The 23511-nt window shown below is 38.2% G+C and overlaps 6 protein-coding genes across 7 annotated transcripts in view; 1 reads left to right on the top strand and 5 right to left on the bottom strand.

The window, feature by feature from the left end:
* The first annotated feature begins 9 nt into the window (after window positions 1-9).
* On the top strand, window positions 10-1499 carry LOC9314621 (probable cysteine protease RD19B). Its single transcript, XM_002880332.2, has 3 exons — window positions 10-639; window positions 710-829; window positions 901-1499. Exons 1-3 carry the CDS (start codon window positions 193-195, stop codon window positions 1414-1416), a joined length of 1083 nt encoding a protein of 360 aa, XP_002880378.1. The 5' UTR covers window positions 10-192; the 3' UTR covers window positions 1417-1499.
* Window positions 1463-3549, bottom strand: LOC110229150 (probable E3 ubiquitin-protein ligase ARI2). 2 transcript variants are annotated; one of them, XM_021028412.1, is made up of 3 exons: window positions 3014-3549; window positions 1992-2695; window positions 1463-1908 (listed from the first exon to the last, which is right to left on the bottom strand). In XM_021028412.1, exons 1-3 carry the CDS (start codon window positions 3416-3418, stop codon window positions 1656-1658), a joined length of 1362 nt encoding a protein of 453 aa, XP_020884071.1. In that variant the 5' UTR covers window positions 3419-3549; the 3' UTR covers window positions 1463-1655. The 2 variants fall into 2 exon arrangements, with proteins under 2 accessions (XP_020884071.1, XP_020884070.1); XM_021028411.1 differs by having other exon boundaries at window positions 1463-1914; window positions 3014-3547.
* Window positions 3550-4596: 1047 nt separating this feature from the next.
* On the bottom strand, window positions 4597-10491 carry LOC9314620 (V-type proton ATPase subunit a2). The gene is made up of 18 exons (XM_021028323.1): window positions 10248-10491; window positions 10119-10163; window positions 9912-10034; window positions 9710-9817; window positions 9311-9418; window positions 9059-9232; window positions 8609-8746; window positions 7895-8002; window positions 7682-7789; window positions 7452-7600; window positions 6935-7088; window positions 6529-6689; window positions 6229-6435; window positions 5931-6114; window positions 5765-5848; window positions 5481-5674; window positions 5244-5303; window positions 4597-5147 (listed from the first exon to the last, which is right to left on the bottom strand). The coding sequence occupies exons 1-18, from the start codon at window positions 10395-10397 to the stop codon at window positions 4943-4945; spliced, it is 2460 nt and encodes an 819-aa protein (XP_020883982.1). The 5' UTR covers window positions 10398-10491; the 3' UTR covers window positions 4597-4942.
* A 2582-nt stretch (window positions 10492-13073) lies between these two features.
* LOC9314619 (protein SHI RELATED SEQUENCE 3) lies at window positions 13074-14300 on the bottom strand. Its single transcript, XM_021029954.1, has 2 exons — window positions 13752-14300; window positions 13074-13414 (listed from the first exon to the last, which is right to left on the bottom strand). The coding sequence occupies exons 1-2, from the start codon at window positions 14050-14052 to the stop codon at window positions 13089-13091; spliced, it is 627 nt and encodes a 208-aa protein (XP_020885613.1). The 5' UTR covers window positions 14053-14300; the 3' UTR covers window positions 13074-13088.
* Window positions 14301-15286: 986 nt separating this feature from the next.
* Window positions 15287-19347, bottom strand: LOC9314618 (coatomer subunit alpha-2). Its single transcript, XM_021028614.1, is given in 5 exon segments — window positions 15287-16487; window positions 16581-16850; window positions 16853-18331; window positions 18461-18955; window positions 19110-19347. Coding segments are annotated over 5 exon segments (3597 nt in total). The 5' UTR covers window positions 19318-19347; the 3' UTR covers window positions 15287-15342.
* A 1027-nt stretch (window positions 19348-20374) lies between these two features.
* LOC9314617 (coatomer subunit alpha-2) overlaps window positions 20375-23511 on the bottom strand; it is a 4979-nt gene continuing 1842 nt past the window's right edge. Inside the window, exon 5 of the mRNA XM_021028616.1 lies at window positions 20375-23511. This exon is cut by the window's right edge and continues 45 nt beyond it. Within this exon, the coding sequence (XP_020884275.1) occupies window positions 20671-23511 (2841 nt within the window). The 3' untranslated portion in view covers window positions 20375-20670.

Here is a 23511-nt window from a genome sequence, read left to right as displayed (position 1 = left end):
CGGCTATTTATCAAACTCCCGAAAACTCCGTAGGTGTGCGACAACTAACATTCTCGCGGGAAAATTAGATTATAACTACTGGTCATCAATTTCCACGTGTCAAGTCATCATTGGTTCCAAGTCCTAAGATTTTTATATTTAATCCGTCAACTCTCTCTTCCTCTCTGTTTTCTCTCCACAATTTCCAAAGTCATGGATCATCTTAGGGTTTTGTTCTCTGTTTCTCTTCTCTTTGTATTCGTCTCTGTTTCGATTTGCGGAGACGAAGATTTGTTGATCCGCCAAGTGGTTGATGAAGCGGAGCCGAAAGTTTTGTCATCGGAGGATCACTTTACTCTCTTCAAGAAGAAATTCGGGAAAGATTACGGTTCCATTGAGGAGCATTATTACAGATTCTCTGTTTTCAAAGCTAATCTCCGGCGAGCGATGCGTCACCAGAAGATGGATCCATCTGCTCGTCATGGCGTTACGCAGTTTTCGGATCTGACTGGTTCTGAGTTTCGGAGAAAGCATTTAGGGGTTACAGGTGGGTTTAAGCTTCCCAAAGACGCTAATCAAGCTCCGATTCTCCCAACTCACAATCTTCCAGAGGAGTTTGATTGGAGAGATCGCGGCGCGGTTACTCCAGTGAAAAACCAGGTAATAACGATTTCATTTGGAGAATATGAATAATGATGGATTTGAAATTTGATTGATTTCTGTTTATTAGGGATCTTGTGGATCTTGCTGGAGTTTTAGCACTACAGGTGCTCTTGAAGGTGCTCACTTTCTCGCGACTGGCAAACTCGTTAGCCTCAGTGAACAACAGCTCGTCGATTGTGATCATGAGGTTAGACTTGGCTTCACTTTGCTATTATCTTTAGAAGATTACAAATTCATAATCTCAGCTGTTATTTGCAGTGTGATCCAGAAGAGGCAGGTTCATGTGACTCTGGTTGCAACGGTGGGCTTATGAACAGTGCCTTTGAGTACACGCTTAAAACCGGAGGGCTTATGCGAGAGGAAGATTATCCTTACACCGGTACTGATGGAGGGAGCTGCAAGTTAGACAGGTCTAAGATCGTTGCATCTGTCTCCAACTTCAGTGTTGTGTCTATCAACGAAGATCAAATAGCTGCAAACCTTGTCAAAAACGGTCCTCTAGCTGTGGCCATCAACGCAGCTTATATGCAAACCTACATTGGAGGAGTCTCGTGTCCTTACATATGCTCGAGGCGGCTTAACCACGGTGTGTTGTTGATGGGTTATGGTTCGTCTGGGTATTCTCAAGCAAGGTTAAAGGAAAAACCGTATTGGATCATCAAGAACTCGTGGGGTGAGTCTTGGGGTGAGAATGGTTTCTATAAGATATGTAAAGGTCGTAACATTTGCGGTGTTGATAGTTTGGTCTCCACCGTCGCTGCTGCCACTTCTTGAGCTTTTCATTATTCTGCTGCAATGATATTTAAACTCTGTAAATAAATTAAGAAAAACACATTTCTTGGTGAATTCGAAACACAGTGCCATGGGCTTACAATTCCTTAATAGGTCTTTAACATTACATGACTTATCTTATTATATCTAAATTTCAAAAGAAAAAGAAAACATTTCATGACTTCCTCATTATACCTCTCCGAGCAATTCAGCTGCTCTTATCTTTCTGCTCATTTGAGATATTAGGGTTGGTAAACCGCAAAATCTTCAAAGTTAATCCCATCTCTTTCCGCTTCACTGCTATATTTTGAGCCATCATCATCATCATCATCATCATCTCCGCCATCATCATCATCGCTGTCATCATCATCATCATCATCGCTGTCATCAGTATCATAATCCTCATCATCATCATCATGATCAAGTTTGCAACCAGAAGTGCAAGATCGTTGGTTCTCCTTCCATTCGTTCCCACATATGTAGCAAAACTCATATCTACATCTACACAATGCACACACAAAAACATTGTGAAATACAAGTATGATTTAAAGTAGCTTAATCGGATTCGATATATATACCTGCAAGTAATGTGGTTGCAACCCTCACGAAGTTCAATCAAGTTGCTACACTGGACACATTGACGCCACTTCTTGTCGTTTGCTAGAGACTTGAGCTTCTTGTCATCAAATAGAGGTTCAGGGTTAAGTTTCTTGTAATCAGCACACGACAAACCATGATGCCATGGTACTTTGCAATCGATGCAGAAGAGTCCACAGCATTTGACACATGCCCGGACATTTGATTGGTTGGTTTCACGGGAAAGCGCGGTTTTGGACATCAACATTGAGCAGCTTGGATATGGGCAATAGATTTTGTCCGCAGCGGGAATTAAGTCCTCTTCCATCTTTCGTTTCCACATCTCAGTCAGCTTTGGTGTCAAAACCATGCTACAGCTTTCAAGAGTGAGTTCAAACTTGCATCCATTTCCAAGGCATGTGGGTGAAATTCCGATAAGCAGATTCGCTTCCACATGCCGTTTCACGCAAATAAAGCAATGGCGGTGTAAGCATTTGTCAGTAACGAACATGCGATCAGCATCGGTTTTTTCACAACAAATGTCACAAGTTTCTCTCTGTAGTGCCTCTCTTGCAAGTCTAAGAACAAAGTTAACATCAGTTCCCGCAACCAAAACAACTTCAGTAGAAGCCAGTTCCCCTCTAAGGCGTTGGACTTCTTCCACAAGATGGACGATGTTCTGTTGACGCTTCTCTCCACCAGTTATCTGAAATGAAAAATCAATACAAGCCAATACAAATCATTATTTTGATTGGTACAAATAATGAAAAATATTTCACTAAACAAGAACCAATATTTATTATTAAAATTATAAACGATTATATGTATTATATAAGCAAAAGTAACACTACTTTACAAGAATTAAGGATTTTTTTATAAAACTTAATAAGATAAGAAATGAATCTAAACATCCAATGAGATTTCAAATACTAGAATAAGAATATCATTTGCATTATGTAAAACTAGCGTTATTTTTATTTTGTATTAATCTTACGAAAAAAATTAACAAAGAAAAAACACTCACGATTTGGAAAATTTGATAGTCATCGCAGCAAATCATGACATTTCTAAACTCCAATTGAATTGAGTCCCTTAACCCAGTAATAAGTGCTATAATCTCTACTTCTTCGCGATTAATCATAGCACCGTTCAATGATTCCTTCCTTTCATGCAACAAGATATCCGTCTCATCGCAGATCGCTATCCCAAATCCACCCGTCAAAGTCCCTTTCATGTCTACCGTTGTTTCATCACTCACCAAACCCTTGAAGGACAATCTGTAGACTAAACTACTCGCACATTTTTTTGATGCAAATGTAGATTCAGCGACTTTAGAACCACCCTCGCCTTTAAGGTTTGGGATATCTTTGGTTTTCGCATAATCTATTCGTTGTTTTTTGGAAATCAAATTTTGATCATATTTTTTCATGATTGTTTAGTCCCTATATTTTCTCGGGAAAGTATGACTCTATATATATAAAGGAAGAGAGAGGGTTGCAAGCGTCCTTGCAAAGTTGTGAAATAAACTTTCATTAATTGCTACCTTTTTTTGAAAAGGAAAGTTTGAACTAAGGGGTTGATTGGCGTGTAAACTGTGGGACTGTTCATAAATGTACATTTTGACGGTTTTTTTTACCAAATTTAATATTTTGGACATTTATTAATTTTAGTCTTAAAAGTTGGAACTATCAACTTTTATTTCATGTCATCATTTATTTTTTTGGAATCCCACAAAACAAGACATTAAGTTTTTTGTTTTCAAAGCACAACACGTTTTTTTTCTTTTATCCAGCCCACACATTAATTAAAAAGTGCTCTTGGATTGGTAGTCTAATTATGAGGAAGAAAAGTTTAGAAAAGAAATCTCAGAGATAAAGTTTTTGAGACCGAGCTAAAAAACCGACCTTATAAGATTACAAGTTCTAGAAATACGCGAGAACGAGATACTAGAGAAGTAACCACAAAATCAGAAGTCGGAAAAGTAAGCACAAGAAGATTAGAGAAAACTATACATTCTTAAAGGGATAACACCGTTGAGATGAGCTCTACACTCGAATCGATCTGAATCCTAAAGATACCAAACCTAACCCGAAATCGATCCAAAATTTAAAAAATTCCTGAATGAGACTTAGACTTAGGAACGGAAATACCCGAAACCTAAAATACCTTATCTAAGCCCGAATTGATACCCAAATGCCCAAACCTAGTCCATATTAAGGCTATAACTCGCATATAATATTGTGTGTTTGTCTCCACTCTGTTCCTTCTTATTACACATCTGAATGCCTTGAGAAAGACGCAACTAATCACCTGAATCTTGATTTTCCTCTCCAATGCCTCGAATTTGTTCATGAGTGGGTCGATGAGAGTGTAAGGGAAGATTAAGTTATATTAGAGTTGTATGAGAGTTTAACTGTGTAATCCATTTTCTCCTTAATTAACATAGCTATTTCATGAATTTCATTATCTTTATACCCAATCATACTCTATCATCAATAAATTCCCAATATTAGCAATTAAGCTAAAGAAAATCGTGATCTGCAGATTGGACAATAACATGAGTAAGCAAATCCTTAACATTAAAAATTGTTCATCTTTTTAGAATCATTTCACCAAAAGAACAATGCTCTTTTTTTTGCTATTTCTAATTATATTAAAAAAATTCATATAATGGTGATCACACAACACCAGCTTATTTTTTTTCCACAAACACAACAAATGGGGCATTTTACAATCCCATTCTTTCCCTATTTTTATTTTTTTCTCCGCAAAAGGTAAATAAATTCAATAAAGCCTTCTAATAAAGAAAAAGGGGAAGAGAAAACATCCAAATTTCTTTCTTAAATTAAAAAAGAAAAGAAAAATTAATTAGAGAAGGAACTCAGAATCCTTCCTTCCCATACCTTATATATGCACAAGCAGAAGAAGGCATTTCCGGAATTCGGAACATCAATCACTCGTCTTCGTTTCCGTCGAGAGTGAAAGTGAAAGGAGCAAACTTGTAACCATCGCCTTCGTAGAACTTGTTCTGGTACTCCACCCAGTGAAGACGCAGCGCGTGAAGGAAAGCACTCAATGTCTCCATCACAAGAAGCACTCCCACAGTTGCAAAGATGAAGACGAGGATCCCAACAATCAAGATGAAGACATTGTTAAAACTGTTCAAGAGAGAAAGATTGTTATTAACACCTTCTACAGCGTATTAGTTGACACTTGCATAGGGAGGCTAAAAGATTGTAGATGCATTTACTTACCCCCAAGCCATAAGGAGGACCTTCTCGTAGAAGACTGATGACAACTCCGAGTGGGCGAGACTGAATAAGAATGCCAGCAAAGCATAGAGATTAGTCATGACATGCGGAAGTAGTCACAAACCAATACTTCCGAAATTAAACCGGATAGTATTGCTAAATGATATTGACAAGTGCTAGTTTTGGTAGGACTTCTGTTAGTTACTACTATTTGGTGTCTGTGCAAGTTGTAGTTTGTACCTGAGGGCCCAGAGACGAAGATAAGAAGCAGTGTTGGAAACAGCTCCAAGCACAAACTCAATGGTGTGAATGAGTTGGTGCACAAAGATTTCGCTGAATTCAAACTCTTCGTGTCCATGTCCTCCCCCATTTGTATCTACCTGAAGACTCTCATCTGTCTCATCAAGATGTGCATATGACAGACCTTGATGTCTCTGGAGAAAACAACAATCACCTTTCGGTAATGGTCAGCACAAATTTCAATATGGAAGCTTTTAAGTATATCGACGAGGAAAGGGACTCACAGCTTCATGTTGTTTTTTCAGGATGAATGGCTTTGGCAACAACATCCACGGAACAGAAACCAGAGCCAGAAAGAGGAATGTGAGCTGGAATAGGAATGGAATTAGATGAGACTAAAGCATATGATTTTTTGATACAGAAGAGTACAAGTTAGGTATCAATGCAAACCTGTATTTTTTTCTGGTTAGGGAAAAGCTGATTCTCTCCTAAATCATCCATAGGGCTCAGGAACATATAGATCATTACGTGATATAAATCTGCTTGAGAACCAGTGCACCACTTTATGATGATGAGGACCGAAAGATAGCCAAACAAGCAGTTCAAGAATATCATCTGGGGAACGAACTGGAACCTGGAACCATGTGAGATCAGACAACAATAATTAAGACCGACTTTATTTGCTAGGGAGAGGATCAAAGAATTGGGAGGAGTACGTAATTATCAGGGAAGAAAATTGAATACTCACCATACGTTTACAGCACTTTTGAAGAATTTTGCATTAAAGAAACTCATTATGATTCCGAGGTTCATTTGTGCAACACCAATAAGAATTGACATTTTCATCTTAAGCGAATTTAGGAATGGTAGCTCACTGCGGGTACCATGCCACACAGGATCCACGCCAAATGGATAAGTGTCTCGGGTTTTGATCAGACCAATTGTAGTAGCCTCACTGAACAAGAGAGCAGAAGACAGAAACTCAGAATCTAAAAGATACTCCTCTGATGCATTTCTTTTAAAGGGGTTTAAGAACAAGTTGACATACCTGCAAGAGACATCACGGCATTCGTATGCTGAGCTTGCAAACAATGGATATGGTATAGAGAAGAACTCGTTGTAGATTAAACCAGTGTATATTGAGAAGAGTGACATCATAAAAATAACGTAACGGCCACCAAAAGCCATTTCCATAATATCCCCGAGTTTCTGTTGTCAGGAAGCAAGGATTGATGGTTTAGCATCTAGAACTTGCAAGAAAGAAAAACATTGACGACCAATCAAAGTAACAACTCTCAAGTGCATTTTATTGAATTTGACATTTGCACACAACTCTTAATACAGCAACATACAAAACAAAACAAAACAAAACAATCTGCGCGTTTTGCTAAAACAGAAACCAATCTTATACTGTGCTCAGTCGGAAAATAGAGGCTGTCAATTAGGGGTATTACCTGGCTGGAAAGTTTCTTTTCTCTCAATATTAAATACATAGTTGCAAGCAGCAGGCAGATTCCATGACCCCAGTCACCAAACATAACAGCAAACAGGAAGGGGAAGGTAACAATTGTGAATACACTAGGATTGGCCTCCTGATATTTGGCCACACTGCAATGTAGTGATCAAAGAAAATCCATGAAATTCAAGAGACGAACACTAACACAAATGGACATTGCATGAGAAAAAATTAAGTAAGCAAGAAAGTTGTTTCTACCATCTGAATAATAGATCATCGAAACACACAGCTTATAAAAAATATTCAGGGGTATTCCATATTAAGAAAACGGAAGCTAATACAAAGTTAGAAACTGGTGAAACCAAAACATAAAATTTATATCTTAATGAATGTATAAGAGGCAAAAACATATTATCCAGTATCCGCTAATTCTAAGAAAATGTTACTTATTACCAATCCTAATTCCAATTTCCTCTTTCCAAAACAGCAGATGAAGCTCCAGAAAAGATGCTTACCCGTATGCATCAACAATTTCCTGGAAAGCAGTAGTAAATTTGTTTGTGCGGAAAAAAGTTGGAGGCATCTCTTTGGTCCTCAGGACTTGGAAAATTGATCCAACTTGAGAATTGGAGTCAACCGCAGCACGCTGCAATGCATCTTGAACCTGCAGATGCAAAAATTTAAACCCACTATGGCACTAATAAATATGCAAATAATTTTAATATATGCAACTAAAGTAACTAACTTCTGTTGCTGCAAAGACAGGACTCCAGCCTTCACCCACAAGACACTTCTTAGTCACATCTAGACTAAGCATGTTCAAGGTGTGATAGATGGCTTTTTCTTTGTGAACCTGCATAGGTAAAGATTAATGATGATAATTGATTTTACCTAACACTGATAATGAGTATCAATGAGCACTCTGCTAGCGAAAACAAAGCTGCAAATAGGATAATACCTTGAGGTTCCATTGCTCAAATTTATCTCCAATGGTCTCCAAAAGAATGTTGCGGTGATCCAACCCAGCACCTATGGTAGTTTTAAGCTCTGATAACCGACCTGAAACCTGAAACATTATGAGAAGACTAAAAAAGGTTAATAGTTTCTGGGGATATGCTATTATCAATATAGCGACATGTGACAGCAGATAAATCAGTGGCCTAAGATGTACGAACTCTCCCATGGATGTTAACCGTCTGTGCACAAATATATCTCACAAATATATCCCATCTAAAGAAAGCTCCAAACTGAACATAGACCACATAAAGGTACAAGGAAGGTCCCTAACATGCTTTTCTCCATCTTAACAAAAACACTCTCTGAGACCTATTAACCGCTACTCCAAAGATATATAGCAACTGTTCAACATAGAAATGCTTATCTTCCCATCACATGCTAATTACTGCGAGGATAAAATCTACAAGGACTAGAAATAAAATTAGTAAATGCAACCCCAATAAACATTATGCAGAGAGGATATCTATAAATCAATTGTTAACTGTTGGTTCTTATTCAAAACAATTGACTACAGCTCCATATGGTTATCATCTGTAACTCATGCCCAGAAAAAAAAGCTAAACGTTGTACAGATAAAAGAAATGCATAGAAACATATGACTATGAGACAGAAGAGAAATCGTGAAGTCACTCATATATCAGAAGATAATACATACCTCAGTCATCATTTGAGCTTGTTTGCCCAGGTCTTCGCTGAAAGGATAGCGATTGGCCCCAAAAGCTTCACATATCTTAAGAATTTTGCTTTTTGCTCTTTCTCCAGAATAGAAGACAACAAATACATTTTTCTCAGCCTGTTACATTATTTAAGATCAAAAGTCAATTCCTAGCAGAGGCAAACAGAATTGAGTATATTTTTCTCTGACAAAACCAGGATTCCATCTAGAACAATATCTTGGCTAAGTAGATCAGTAAAACAGAGATAAAACCACAAAGTGCATATGAGAACGTAGAAATTACATAAAGAATTTAAAACTTTAATTTGCATGCGCCTATGGGGACATAGACATTATAAACAGTACGAAAGCAACTGAAGTCCTGCAATAGAAAAAAAGCCGCACTTTCAATTTCTAGGAGAATATACGGGCAGAACATAAGCAACTAACCTTCTCCCCAGAGTTGGGATCAACAACGGACTCCTCAATGACAGACTGTCGTATGAAGATGTTGCCCCTAGTTGCACGAAATAGGATCCTCTCGAACACCATAGACTTTTCACGAGGCACTAGCCCAGTGAGGAATCCAAGCTTTACTTGCTTAGTTGGATCAACAGACTTCTCCTGTTAAAAGGGAAAGTTAGTAAGGCTATTTTTGTAAGAACACAACTTGAAGAAGGAAAACAGTCGCAGCTTTCATACTTCCTGCAACAAAGGAGCCTCCAGGAGGTCTTCATTCACTTGTTCTGTTTCTATCTCACTCCGTTGAGCGTTAGCACTTCTATGGGCTGAAGCAAAAAACTCACCAGCCTGAAACCAAAACATCCACATAAATATAGTCCGAGATGAACACCCAACGCTTTAACCATAACAGTATATATGCATTTTTCACTATAGAAGACCCTTTACGCTCACTAAAACACTGTGGAACAAAGATTTTATATAAGAGTGGTAGCCTAAGTATCTACTTTTCTCCTCAGGAACAGAACCAGAAAACTGTCTAACGAGTTACAACCCGAATAAGAAAAAAATAGGACTCTACATGTAAGGCAATGCAACATCTACAAACACTGTGATGTTAATAAAACGAAAGGACATCACCTTCTCAAGAACGAGCTTGTACTCCACAAGTTCATTATAGGAACGCTGCAACTTGTCATTATTAGCATTGATTTCAACAAGTTCAGCTTCTAGCTCTTCAAGCTTTACCTGAAAAAGGAGGAATAAGAAAAAGTAATAAGCATTGAAGAAACGGGAAGCATAAATAATGTCCCAAAAAAAAAAAGCAGGCATCTCCGCTAACCTCTACATCATCCAAATCAATATCAATATCTTTATCTAGGGTCTCTTTGGGAGTGACTCCAGCCTTTGACATTTGGTCTTTGAAGAAACGTATCTTCCGTGCCATCTCTCCACATCTTTTAATCTTCATCCATCAATCAAGGAGAGTAAACCATTATAAGATCAAACTTTCTTTCATTTCCCTGATAACCATAAAAGATGAAGTTACCTGAGCAGCATAAGTCCGTTGAAATGGGCTCTTGTCAGAATTAAGCTGGAATCAACATCAAAAATAGCCGATATAAGTAAAACTACAGCAATCTCGAGAGAGAGATGAGAGTAAACTCTATATACGTACATCTTTGAACTGGACGAGGCCAAGATCGCCAAGATAAGAGACGGTAAGATGAGCAGATTCCATGGGAACAATGACTTGAACGAGATGCATCGGCTCTGACCGCATCAGATCCATCGGCGGACAGCAACCACCACCGTGACTCTCCGCCATGTCTCCGATCTCCGAGAGGAGGTTATTTTGTTCTTGTTGTCGTCTGGTGAAGTTGTTACTGCCACGTATTTGTGTTATACTTTAAATGTTTTTTTTTTAAAGAGATGAGATTCTACTTTATCTTTTTATCACAGTTTTGACCATATGATGATTCATGAATCATTACGAGTTGTCTGAATTACCCTTTTGTCCTTGTTTCCAGATTTGATTATGGGTCTCTCTGTTACGGCCCATATGGAGCTCGGGCTTTCCCGAATGATTCTAGCCCAATAAATTGCCATTAGCACAGTAAAACAATTTAATCATATTTTGAGTATAGGCATGAATTAAAGCTAACCGTAACCGTATTTCATACCGTAATCGGATCGTTTCTTAATTCTAACCGTATAATATGGTTAAAAATTGTAACTATTAACCGTAAAAATAGATTATTTGCGGTTAAAAAATATATTAACCGAAACCGTTAATTAACCGTAAACGTATCAAAACTATTAATTAACCGTACCATTAACGGCATAGTTAAACCTTTATAATAACTATTTTAAAGATTATTTTAACTTTTGATAGACTAAATTTTTTATAAGTATTCACGCTACTAAAAAAAACCTAATCTATATTAAATTAATATTAATGAAAGGAACCTCAAAGTGGGAATATTAATGTATGTCACGGTTTCTACAAAAAGTTTACGCTGATATTCGAGAAATATTATTATTATTGTCACACAATAAAAACATATCTTACAAAGAAAATATGTATCAAAAAATGAAGTTGGAGATTACTTTCATTTTTTTACCAAAAGACTTATGATTGATTGGAAACAATCTCTCAACCGCACTCGTCTCCTGGAGAACTCCGATCCTATTCCAAGACTTTTTTTCTGTTCTTTGAATCCATTCTAACCTCACCAAATATCAAATTAATTAACCACAGTTAGCCAGTCACAATCTTCTTTTTTGACTTTGAACATTAGATTACTCTAAGGAAAACATTTTTTCTTTTCTTCTTTTTAACCCAAATATCTAATTAACCACACTTAGTTATTGTCTCAACCAAACATATCCGGGGTGGATCTTAACATCCACAATGATACTATAAAACCATTTTTTTTATAATTTATAATTTTTATTTTTTAAGCATTGGTTTTAATTATTCCTATGCTTAATCAGTCTTTTTATAAATAACCACCATTCCTTTTTTTTTTTTTTAAATTATTCCTATGCTTTTTTTTTTTTTTTTTTTTGAACACCAATTATTCCTATGCTTAATCGGTCTTTTTATAAATAACCAAGAAAATATTAATCTATTCAACTTGCGGGTTGGATATATTAATCTATAGCTTAGCTTTACATGCATAGGCTACATCATATAGGGTGTGATTCCCATTAACTAAACTTAATTTAAAAATCTTAAAATTTGTTGCTACAATGATACAACACTTTTTATGGCAGGGAATCATTCCAAAAAGCTTATGCTAAAAGGAAAATCGCACCATATAATGTACGATCTCGACACCTGTTTAAGGAAACTTAACTAAAATTAATAAAAAAAGGGTTGCTAAAGACTAATGATTCACTAACATAACACATATAATCGAATAATTAAAACCCTGAGCAAGAAGAACATCTAAGTAAAAGACACACCTAACTTTCTTTACTTGCAAACACACATATATGATATACGTACGTAGCCTTTTTATGCAAGCTTCAATGTTCTTACCAAGACGTGGTCTGTGGTCATGTATGAAAACTTATGATTAATTCTTCACAAGACGTGGTCATGTATGATACGACTATATATGAATTGTTTTGTTATTGTGGATATGTTAATGTTAGTTATTGGTGATATATAGTTAGATTATGAACAGGTTGATGAGTTTGATTATTGATGTAATTAACCATTAAAAAATTATCCATGCACAAATAATTAGGACAAAGATGTAATTGAGTAAATAAAGTAGGCTTAGTATAGGTAAAGACAAAAGTTATTTCCTCTCAACGGCCACCTGTTATCATACTCATTTGTCTATAATATTATGGACACAAATCATTTAGTTCAGACTTTGGAAGATGGAAGATGCTCTAAATTTAGCATAACCATATATTCATATGTACTCCATATACTAAATTTATTTGATCATTTATGTACTTCTTCTATGTTTTTGGAGCTATACACTAGATTTTTTTTGTATGATTAGCTAGATTTTACAGGGTCGAGCTAGGAGATACAAATAATTTTATGCTCTATAGGTTCAACTCTTTCTTCTTCCTTTTTTCTTTTTTCTTTTCTTTTTGGTATTTTGTATAGTGTTAGATTGTTTTTTTGTAGATCTATTTCATTAAAAACACAATATGGAATATGAACTAAACAATTAAGGTATTATATTAGTGTAATTGAATTAGCAAGGGTGTGACATAATAGTGGTTAGCTAGCACTTGAAATTAATTCTATTGTATCCCTTGCTCGATCTTCCTTGGGAGGAGGAGTATTTCCAAAGAGAATAAACGAAATGTTGACTTCAAATCCACATAAACTAGGGCTTTAATCCGAATTTCGCAACTATATAATTTTTTTAATGAATTAACGTAATATATGAGAGCAAGAAAAGTAACAATATACGATGAGCCATAACTTGAAGTAGCAATCATTCCACTAGATTACAAGATTTTGAAGTATATCCATAGAAATTGTCTATCTTCTTAGGACCGAAGAAAATTGGGCACGGGACATGAAATCGGTAAAAGGACTAGTGGTCATCAAGGGACATGAAGATGTTGAAGGATGAAGTGACTCTTGATGATTATTACTATTTTTATTATAATGATGATCTATCATCCCTTCCTCGAGTCCTTGATCGTGAAGAATCCCTCTGAAAACATGTCCTCCGATGTTCACCGTCGTCTGATAAGCGTATTGCTCCTTTCCATCGTCGATTGAACTCACTTTTACGCATCGGAAATCAGCCAGAGAACTCAACTCTGCCGGAAAATGTCCCAGAGTAGTGCGAATTTGTACACCTAAAATAGGAAAGAATGTTTCAATACAATACTTCTGTTTTATGATCAACTATTGTTTCATAGTTTTATTTGCATCAATTATTTTTTCTTAAGTAAGCCATTGAATGAATGAGTGACAAACACAAGACTACGACATTTCTCTATATTGTCGAAGATCATATAGAGACTATTAGAGTATTAGGTACTTTATATTTACTAGGTAATTAATCTACTTAAAAAATCAAGAATACAATAAACTAAAACAAAAATGTTATATATGTGGTGAGAGATCTAATTAGATATATATAAAAAGAAATACAATCATGCATGAGCATGAATAAGACTAGGAGATAAGAACCTGATGATGAAGGAGAAGAATTTGAAAGTCGTTGATGTTCTCTCATACGTTTTGGGTTACTAGTAGAGGGCGGTTGCGATTGCGATTGGTGTTTGTGATGAGGTCTTCTATAGGCAGGAACCCAAGTGCTCTTGATGTGAGTTTGGCAATGAAAGGCTTTGGATTTGCAGCAAGTTCTGCATCTCATGTACAAACACTCTTTCTTTGCTTGATTACCACAATCTTCACACCTTCTTCCCATTATCATCATCATCATCGTCACCTCTACCTTCTCATCATATACATATATATATATAAGCATGATATGTGTGAATATATTAATTAAGTAGAAATAATTATTCCAAGAGGTCGACCATTTTGGCTCTCTTTGTTTGCTTCCTCTTTATGTACAAAAACAGAAAGAGAATAATTCCTTTTTATATTTTTTTTTTCTTTCTTTTATGAATAATTGGAAAGTTGTCGATTATTTAATTTTTTTAATTGGTAACTATAGTTTTAGTGGCTCAAACAAAAATTACAATACTAAATGATGGTTCAATTGCAATTTTGATTAATTAAAAAATAAAATATATATATATATATATATATATATGTTGTGGAAATAAACATGAATTTTATAAGGATAATAAATCATCTTTCCGGAGAGTAGTTTTCCTATGTTAATACCTACGAAGAGGGACGAAATTTACCCCAACCATTATTAATCAAGTTTGGTGGTTTAGTCTCCGTTTGAGGTGTAAATTTTCATGTGAATTTAGGCCAGAGATTGATGATTCCCTTCAAATATTTTAGAACAATTTTGCATCTCGCAACTTAGCCATTTTTAGATGTTTTCAGTGACAAAAATCATAGATATATATATACCCAGAATATCACAATAACTCTTGTAATGATTTGTTTTGTGGGGTTTGCTTATTCTTTTTTTTTTTTTTTTTTTTTTCCGGCAGGTTTGTCCGGTTTTTCTCCACCTATACCAACAATGGAATAATTCTATCGAGTTACATAAATATATCCATCCCACAATTTCTTATAATGATGAGTGGGGCTCTTATGGTATTAAATTTTCTATATGAATTATAAATGATCGATGCTTTGTACTATTGTCGGCCGTAATTTTATTCATATTCCTTGCAAATTGCAAAGTGTAATCAAGATTGTTGTGTCAAATTTTTGTAATTCGATTACAAATTTGGAGAATCATGTTCTCAAACCATCCATATAGGCTACATCATCACACTCTATATCAGCCTCTATATATATAGAACATAGAACACAAATCACCAACAGAAAATAAGCCAAGAACATGATGATGACATAACTTTAGCTAATATGTAATTCTAACAAAACACAGAGAGGACAACAAAACAGAGAGAAAGCATTGTCATTCTAAATGCTATGGTCATCAAAACCTAGAAACCAAGAATTTCTTACAAGTAAGAACTTACTACATCAGAAAAAAAAAATAGGAAGAAAAATAATTAGTTATATAACTTTGGCAAAAGAAATTATTTTGTATTTTGAGTCTCTAACTTAACTCGTCCACTGATGCAGAGGACCTCAAGAACTCTCCAAGATATGAATCTTAATTTCTTCATAGGACTTGAGACGGAGAGCATAGCAAACCAGAAGCATCTGCACCAATGACTGCAAGATCGCAGACTGTGCAAATGTTTCCTTCCTGGCTTGGTACAAACCGGGCAGTGCAATAAGGACATGCCACATCTTTCTGTCCTTTGTAGATTGGCACGTAAGTGGACCCGCATATCACAAACGGGTTTCTAAAGTCGTAGTTGAGCGCGGTTGCATCTGTCATGTTGCGGTCAGCAGCTTGCATAACTTGTCTAGCCGTCCTGGCCTGGCTCTCAATAGTAGGGTTTGTATCCAACAAACTTCTGGCGAAGTGGGCAGCAGTAGCCATGTTCTTTGCCTTGTAGCAGACGGTCATTGCACTAAAGTACGCGAGCCGTAGGTGAGGTGTTTGGAGTTTACAGTGAGTGAAGTAAGCAGCAAGCTCTTGCTGCCTCACCGGATCATCTTTCATCTCTCTCCTCTTGAGCTCCATTTGAAGACCGAGGACATATTCTTTGACTATGATGACCAGTTCCTTAACATCATCGACTTCTCTTCTTGACTCAACTACCACCAATGGGATGGTTTGGAGAATAGAAAGGAAGACACGGAGAGCCTCAGATAATTTCCCAGCTGTTGTGGCTTTGTAGCCGGATTTGAGCTTCGCTTCTAGCTGAGAGAAATCGAAAACAAGAGCTGGCGGGCCACGGACGTTAGGACTGGAAGACTCACTCCATCCACGCTCAATGGCAAGAGGAACCACAGGAGATGAAGAAAAGGCACGCAGATAGCTATGGCTCCCACTGAACAGATCAAGAAACTTCGATTTTAAAGGCGCAAAGTTCTTTATGCCAAGCTGTCTGTGGAGCAAACGCATTGCAGTGTCAAAGCTTCCTGCTGCAGCCTGCTCAGCAGCAAGGGAAGATTTCTCGCTCCAAATCTGACTTACGGGCATGCCTTGTGTAGGGGTAATAAAAACCGATGAACATGCGCTAACAGAGACTTTCAGAGAGTCTAACTCTGTTGGAAGATCCAAGTCTCCGATTCCTCCCCATTCACAAACCCCGTCGTTATCTTCTTCATCGTCCAAAATGGCTTCGATTTCTGTGTTCTCCATTCCATCAATATTTACCATGTCAAGTCCCTCACCCCAGTCGCCTTCAACATCTTCTTCTTCTTCTTCATCTTCTTCTTCATCTTCTTCTTCTTCTTCTTCTTTTTCTTTTTCTTCTTCTTCACCTTCTTCTTCTTCACCTTCACCTTCTTCTTCTTCATCAACAGCCCCTCCTCGGTTTGCACTCTCAAGCCCTCCTTCAAATATTCCTTTCATCACTCTCAGAAGAGGCCAATCGCCACCACACATGATGGGAGGCGGTGGCATTAGAAGCGATGGAGTTTTCCCTTCAGGCAATGAGGGCACGTTGTCTCCTAACTCAATGGCCAGTCGCTCAGCGACGTCATTTAAACCATGAACCGAAGCTGTGATATAAGCTAGAGGCAAATGACCAGCATTATCTAGTATCTTAACACTACATTGTTCTTCACCTCTGCAATTTTCATCAACTTTGACAGCTTGTCTAAATTGCCAGTAATGAGATATAGAAAAGATAACCTCTCAAAGTTCTTTGTCTGCTGGTACGCAAACTCAACAATTCTAGAATTTCCTTGACGAAGAGCCTCCACTCCGAGTCTATACCAGTGGTCTTTCTCATTAATCTCTGTAGCGGATGCAACAGCTACACTGATGTTGCCACTTTCAAGAGCCAAGTTGAATCGGATCCTCTCGTCTTCAACAAAGTGGAGGGCAACTTCAGGAAAGCCTTTCTGCTGAAGATAAGCGATCATAGCCTGTCCACATAGCTGGGAGTTCTTTATCATGCTCATGACATGATCATATCTCTTTCTCAGCAGTGCAAGCTTGAAAATGTATTCCGTTGCATTAATGGTGATAGCCCTGTTTTTCCTATCCCGGTCCAAGCAAAAGATTGTATTTCCAGACACCTTGGTGATGTAGATTGGGACATCCAGGGTTTTGATGATTCCACTATCTCCATTAGGAAGACAATACTTGATGTGGTTCAGAGTAGTGTAAATGAAGACACCATTGTCGTCCCATGCTCCACTTTTCACACGTATTCTCTCATGAAGCATGCACTGGAAAGCAAGTTTTTTGCTCGCAATAATGATATAATGTTTGCCGAGCAAAGCAACACTCTCCATATCGTTAGACCAAACAACGTACCTAAGAAACGGTATCTGAAGCTCACCAAGAACAAGCCTTTGTTGAAGGTCAAATATAACCACTTTATCCTCAGACCTACAAAGCAAATTTCCAGTCCCAGCATAAAAGATAGCGTCTGCGGGAATAGGCAGAGAACTCTTTTCAACCACCTCATTCTTTAGATTCTTCACTAGCACCTGGCTGGTGCTTTTCTCCAGAACAGCAAACCGATTTCGAGCAATGAACACCGCAGAACCACCTTTCCCCCGCATTTCATCTTGCACAACGTCGCTTCTGTCTTTTGGTATGATGTACAACTCGTAAGAACCACCATCCAGATCTGAGAAGATCAGAACTGCATTTTCTGTCGGACTGTACGATAAAGTCCTAGGACTTTGATTCAAGCTTGGGGTACCAGGACTCCGTATAGGAATAACTTGGGAATCTTTTTGAGTTGAATATTCATAGCACCGTAAAAATCTATCCTTGGCATAGAATAATGAATCACCACTCAAAGCAAATGCAGGACGTTCTCTCTCAAGTTTGAAGACAATCATACCATTGTCATGTCCTGCTGCTAGTAGATTAATCTCAGGGTGAACTGCAAGACTCCAGAATCGATCATGTTCACGGCGAAAAGTTTGGATTTCAGTTCGCTTGGTAGCATCCCAGACACGGATGCTGTTATCCTCAGAGTTTGATACAATTATGTCTTGTTTTGCATGGAACATAACGGATGAAACATTATTCATGTGACCTCGCAATGTATCCACCTCCCAAGCTTTAGTTTCTACAATGAAATTGAAAAGAACGCATTACTAACTCAATTCCGCTATCAGGAGATACATCTAAGAATTAAGACATACACAAAGGTTACAAACAAGATACCATTGACGATTGATAACATAAAATAATTTACCATTCATACGCCACAGCTTTACTTGGCGGTCATCTGAACCCGAGACGATAAGAGGCAGGTTGGGATGAAAAGCAGCCCAAATTACACCTCTTTCATGACCTTCAAGGACGTATTTGACTGTGACATCAACACTATCAAAAAGATCACTATTTATCTCAGCCAACCTCATGATATCATCAGAAGGAGATACAGTCTTCTTCTTAAGAGCACCAATTTCCCAAACACGAACAGTCTGATCTAAGGAAGCTGATACAACAAGGTCATCTTTTGGGTGGAAAGAAGCACACATAACATAATGATTGTGAGCAGCCAAGACAGAGACACAAGTCCGTGATTGCCAGTTCCATATACGGATAGTTTGGTCGTCACTGGCACTCAGAATCCATGGGTATTCGTGATGAAACTGAACCGTGCGGATATAATCAAGATGTCCAAGAAGAGTGAAAAGACACCAGTGTGTTTTGTAGTTCCAAACTTTTATCTTGCAATCATCCCCTGCAAGATTAAGATAATAGACCAGCATTAAAATCATTCATTTTAATGCAACACATAACAAATATCAACCAAACCAAGAATGCCCATAAGTAGAGAAATTGATAAAGGACGAAACTTTATGTTAAACTATAGAAGAACAGAAGAAAGCATGTACCTCCAGAGACGAATAGAGGCTGTGAAGTGTGAAAATGAACACCACGAACAGGTCCTTGGTGCCCGTCAAACTTATCGATCAAGGTACCCACACGGTAATCCCAGAGCTGGATCACACCACTGTGTAAACTGGCGAGAATCCATGGTCTTTTAGGGTGAAAGCTCAGACCTTTAACTCTGTTACTCTTGGTCTTGAACTTGGTCAACATAATCTCCGTTCTCCGATAACGAAACAGAACAACTCTACAGATGAAGAAGAAGGAGAGGAAGAAGAAGATGGGTTAAATGTGAATCCTCGTAAAGAATTGAGTGAATTGCTCTGATACAGAGACTATTGTCGAGTTCTCATGGCAAATTGGGACTAACAACAACTTACATACAGAGATGGACACGAAATAACGGACTCTTATTGGTCTAATGATACCATCATTTTCTAATTATTTTCTTCATATCTAAGGAATAATTATCATTTGATTTTTTGACTAAAAATAGTTTTGAAATATAAGCATTTCCTTTTGTGATAATTCAAACACTACAGGGATATTATTTACCAAAAAAAAAAAAAAAAAAAAACACTACAGAGATTTTAATTGATCCGAACCAAACCAGCTAATCGAATAAACCCAAACCATTGTTAGAACCGAAATGTCCACATCTAAACATGAGAATTAAACTTGCATATATATCTATATCATTAATTTTTATAAGGTTTTGTATATTGTTTTGGACGAGAAATTTTGAGATTCGTCAAACGAGTTAAATCGATATGGATGGTGTTCATCATAGAACTCAGTTTATCCGGAATTTGGTAAGCTTGTGGAAAGCAATTTGACCAGTGGACAAAACTCCATCATCCGTGTGCCGGAGGCATGACTATCGCGGTCATGTTTAGCTAGTGAAGCGTTCATGTAGTTGCTTTGAGGATCCATGAAGCAACTACATGATCGGAATAGTTTTTGAAGACAAATGTGGGGAGTCCTCCTTAAAATTATCTCACACTCAAATCGAAGAGAATCATGCGATGCGACCGGACAAATTGAGAAACAGCAAAAGAGTAAAGAGGCAGTCGTGATCCAGTCATTTTGAGAGTTGGTCCGTTACCCACTCAGATGGAATGGTGAGCTTATCTACCACACAGCCTTAACGATTCATCTAACTAACCACATTTATTGGAGGCTCTTCTATTCGATGGGTATTTCTCTGACATTTTCCATAATTTTAAAAGTATTTTGAAAAAAGTAGTTATGCATCAACTGAAAATTTACGAAAAGAAAATGGAAACATTATAAAATATTACGTCTATATTTCTCAACATAATGATCGAGTTTAAAATCCGATAAGCCTAAATGAAATGTCCTGAGACTGTAAAAACAAAATCAAACAAAATGAAGATATAGTTCTCATGCGTTGTTGCTAAGATAAGAAACAACTTTAAGACTTAAGAGAGTAATAGAAGTTGCAGGCGGAAAATTCACAAACACCAAAAGCTCAACACTCTTCTTCCATAAAAAGAGCATCTCGTACTTACCTCACGACTGAAGCACATAATCAATCTGACTTGTTCACCGGACTTGAGACGCAGAGCATAGCAAACCAGATGCGTCTGCGCCAATGACTGCAAGATCACAGACCGAGCAGATGTTGCCTTCCTGGCTTGGTACAAACCGGGCAGTGCAGTAAGGACATGCCACATCTTTCTGTCCTTTGTAGATTGGCACATAAGTGGACCCGCATATCACAAACGGGTTTCTAAAGTCGTAGTTGAGCGCGGTTGCATCTGTCATGTTGCGGTCAGCAGCTTGCATAACTTGTCTAGCCGTCCTGGCCTGGCTCTCAATAGTAGGGTTTGTATCCAACAAACTTCTGGCGAAGTGGGCAGCAGTAGCCATGTTCTTTGCCTTGTAGCAGACGGTCATTGCACTAAAGTACGCGAGCCGTAGGTGAGGTGTTTGGAGTTTACAGTGAGTGAAGTAAGCAGCAAGCTCTTGCTGCCTCACCGGATCATCTTTCATCTCTCTCCTCTTGAGCTCCATTTGAAGACCGAGGACATATTCTTTGACAATGATGACCAGTTCCTTAACATCATCGACTTCTCTTCTTGACTCAACTACCACCAATGGGATGGTTTGGAGAATAGAAAGGAAGACACGGAGAGCCTCAGATAATTTCCCAGCTGTTGTGGCTTTGTAGCCGGATTTGAGCTTCGCTTCTAGCTGAGAGAAATCGAAAACAAGAGCTGGCGGGCCACGGACGTTAGGACTGGAAGACTCACTCCATCCACGCTCAATGGCAAGAGGAACCACAGGAGATGAAGAAAAGGCACGCAGATAGCTATGGCTCCCACTGAACAGATCAAGAAACATCGATTTTAAAGGTGCAAAGTTTTTAATGCCAAGCTGTCTGTGGAGCAAACGCATTGCAGTGTCGAAGCTTCCTGCTGCAGCCTGCTCAGCAGCAAGGGAAGATTTCTGGCTCCAAATCTGACTTACGGGCATACCTTGAGTAGGTGTCACAAAAATAGATGAACGTGCGTTAGCAGAGGCTTTAGGAGTATCAAGCTCTGGTGGAAGCTCCAAGTCTTCAAGTCCCCCCCATCCACCTTCCTCATCGTCTTCATCTTCAGCTGCTTCTACACCATCCAATATGGCTTCAATGTCTGTGTTCTCCATTCCATCAACATCGAATTTATCAAGTCCCTCACCCCAGTCGCCTTCAACATCTTCTTCTTCTTCATCAACAGTCCCTCCTCGGTTTGCACTCTCAAGCCCTCCTTCAAATATTCCTTTCATCACTCTCAGAAGAGGCCAATCGCCACCACACATGATGGGAGGCGGTGGCATTAAAAGCGATGGAGTTTTCCCTTCAGGCAATGAGGGCACGTTGTCTCCTAACTCAATGGCCAGTCGCTCAGCGATGTCATTTAAACCATGAACCGAAGCTGTGATATAAGCTAGAGGCAAATGACCAGCATTCTCTAGTATCTTAACACGCTCTTTAACATCTCCTAGGTAGAGAGCATTGTGAAACTGACCCATTACATTGTTCTTCACCTCTGCAATTTTCATCAACTTTGACAGCTTGTCTAAATTTCCAGTAATGAGATATAGAAAAGATAACCTCTCAAAGTTCTTTGTCTGCTGGTATGCAAATTCAACAATTCTAGAATTTCCTTGACGAAGAGCCTCCACTCCGAGTCTATACCAGTGGTCTTTCTCATTAATCTCTGTAGCGGATGCAACAGCTACACTGATGTTGCCACTTTCAAGAGCCAAGTTGAATCGGATCCTCTCATCTTCAACAAAGTGGAGGGCAACTTCAGGAAAGCCTTTCTGCTGAAGATAAGCGATCATAGCCTGTCCACATAGCTGGGAGTTCTTTATCATGCTCATGACATGATCATATCTCTTTCTCAGCAGTGCAAGCTTGAAAATGTATTCGGTTGCATTAATTGTGATAGCCCTGTTTTTCCCATCCCGGTCCAAGCAAAAGATTGTATTTCCAGACACCTTGGTGATATAGATTGGGACATCCAGGGTTCTGATGATTCCACTATCTCCATTAGGAAGACAGTACTTGATGTGGTTCAGAGTTGTGTAAATGAAGACACCATTGTCGTCCCAGGCTCCGCTTTTCACACGTATTGTCTCATGAAGGGTGCACTGGAGGACAAGTTTTTTGCTCGCAATAATGATAGTATGTTTGCTGAGCAAAGCAACACTCTCCATATCGTTAGACCAAACAACGTACCTAACAAACGGTGTCTGAAGCTCACCAAGAACAAGCCTTTGTTGAAGGTCAAATATAACCACTTTATCCTCAGACCTACAAAGCAAATTTCCAGTCCCAGCATAAAAGATAGCATCTGTGGGAATAGGCAGAGAACTCTTTTTAACCACCTCATTCTTTAGATTCTTCACTAGCACCTGGCTGGTGCTTTTCTCGAGCACAGCAAACCGATTTCGAGCAATGAACACCGCAGAACCCCCTGTCCCCCTCTTTGCATCTTGCACAACGTCACTCCTGCCAACGCTATCTTTCGGTATGATGTACAACTCGTAAGAACCACCATCCAGATCTGAGCAGATTAGGACTGCATTTTCTGTCGGACTGTACGATAAAGTCCTAGGACTTTGATTCAAGCTTGGGGTACCAGGACGCCGTATAGGAATAACTTGGGAATCTTTTTGAGTTGAATATTCATAGTACCGCAAAAATCTATCCTTGGCATAGAATAATGAATCACCACTCAAAGCAAATGCAGGACGTTCTCTCTCAAGTTTGAAGACAATCATACCATTGTCATGTCCTGCTGCAAGTAAATTAATCTCAGGGTGAACTGCAAGAATCCAGAATCGATCATGTTCACGGCGAAAAGTTTGGATTCCAGTTCGCTTGGTAGCATC

The sequence above is a fragment of the Arabidopsis lyrata genome, assembly GCF_000004255.2.
Source record: "Arabidopsis lyrata subsp. lyrata unplaced genomic scaffold ARALYscaffold_4, whole genome shotgun sequence".
NCBI classification, from domain to species: domain Eukaryota; kingdom Viridiplantae; phylum Streptophyta; class Magnoliopsida; order Brassicales; family Brassicaceae; genus Arabidopsis; species Arabidopsis lyrata.
Note: the sequence above shows the minus strand (reverse complement) of the source record. Positions and strands in the feature narration are given on the sequence as shown.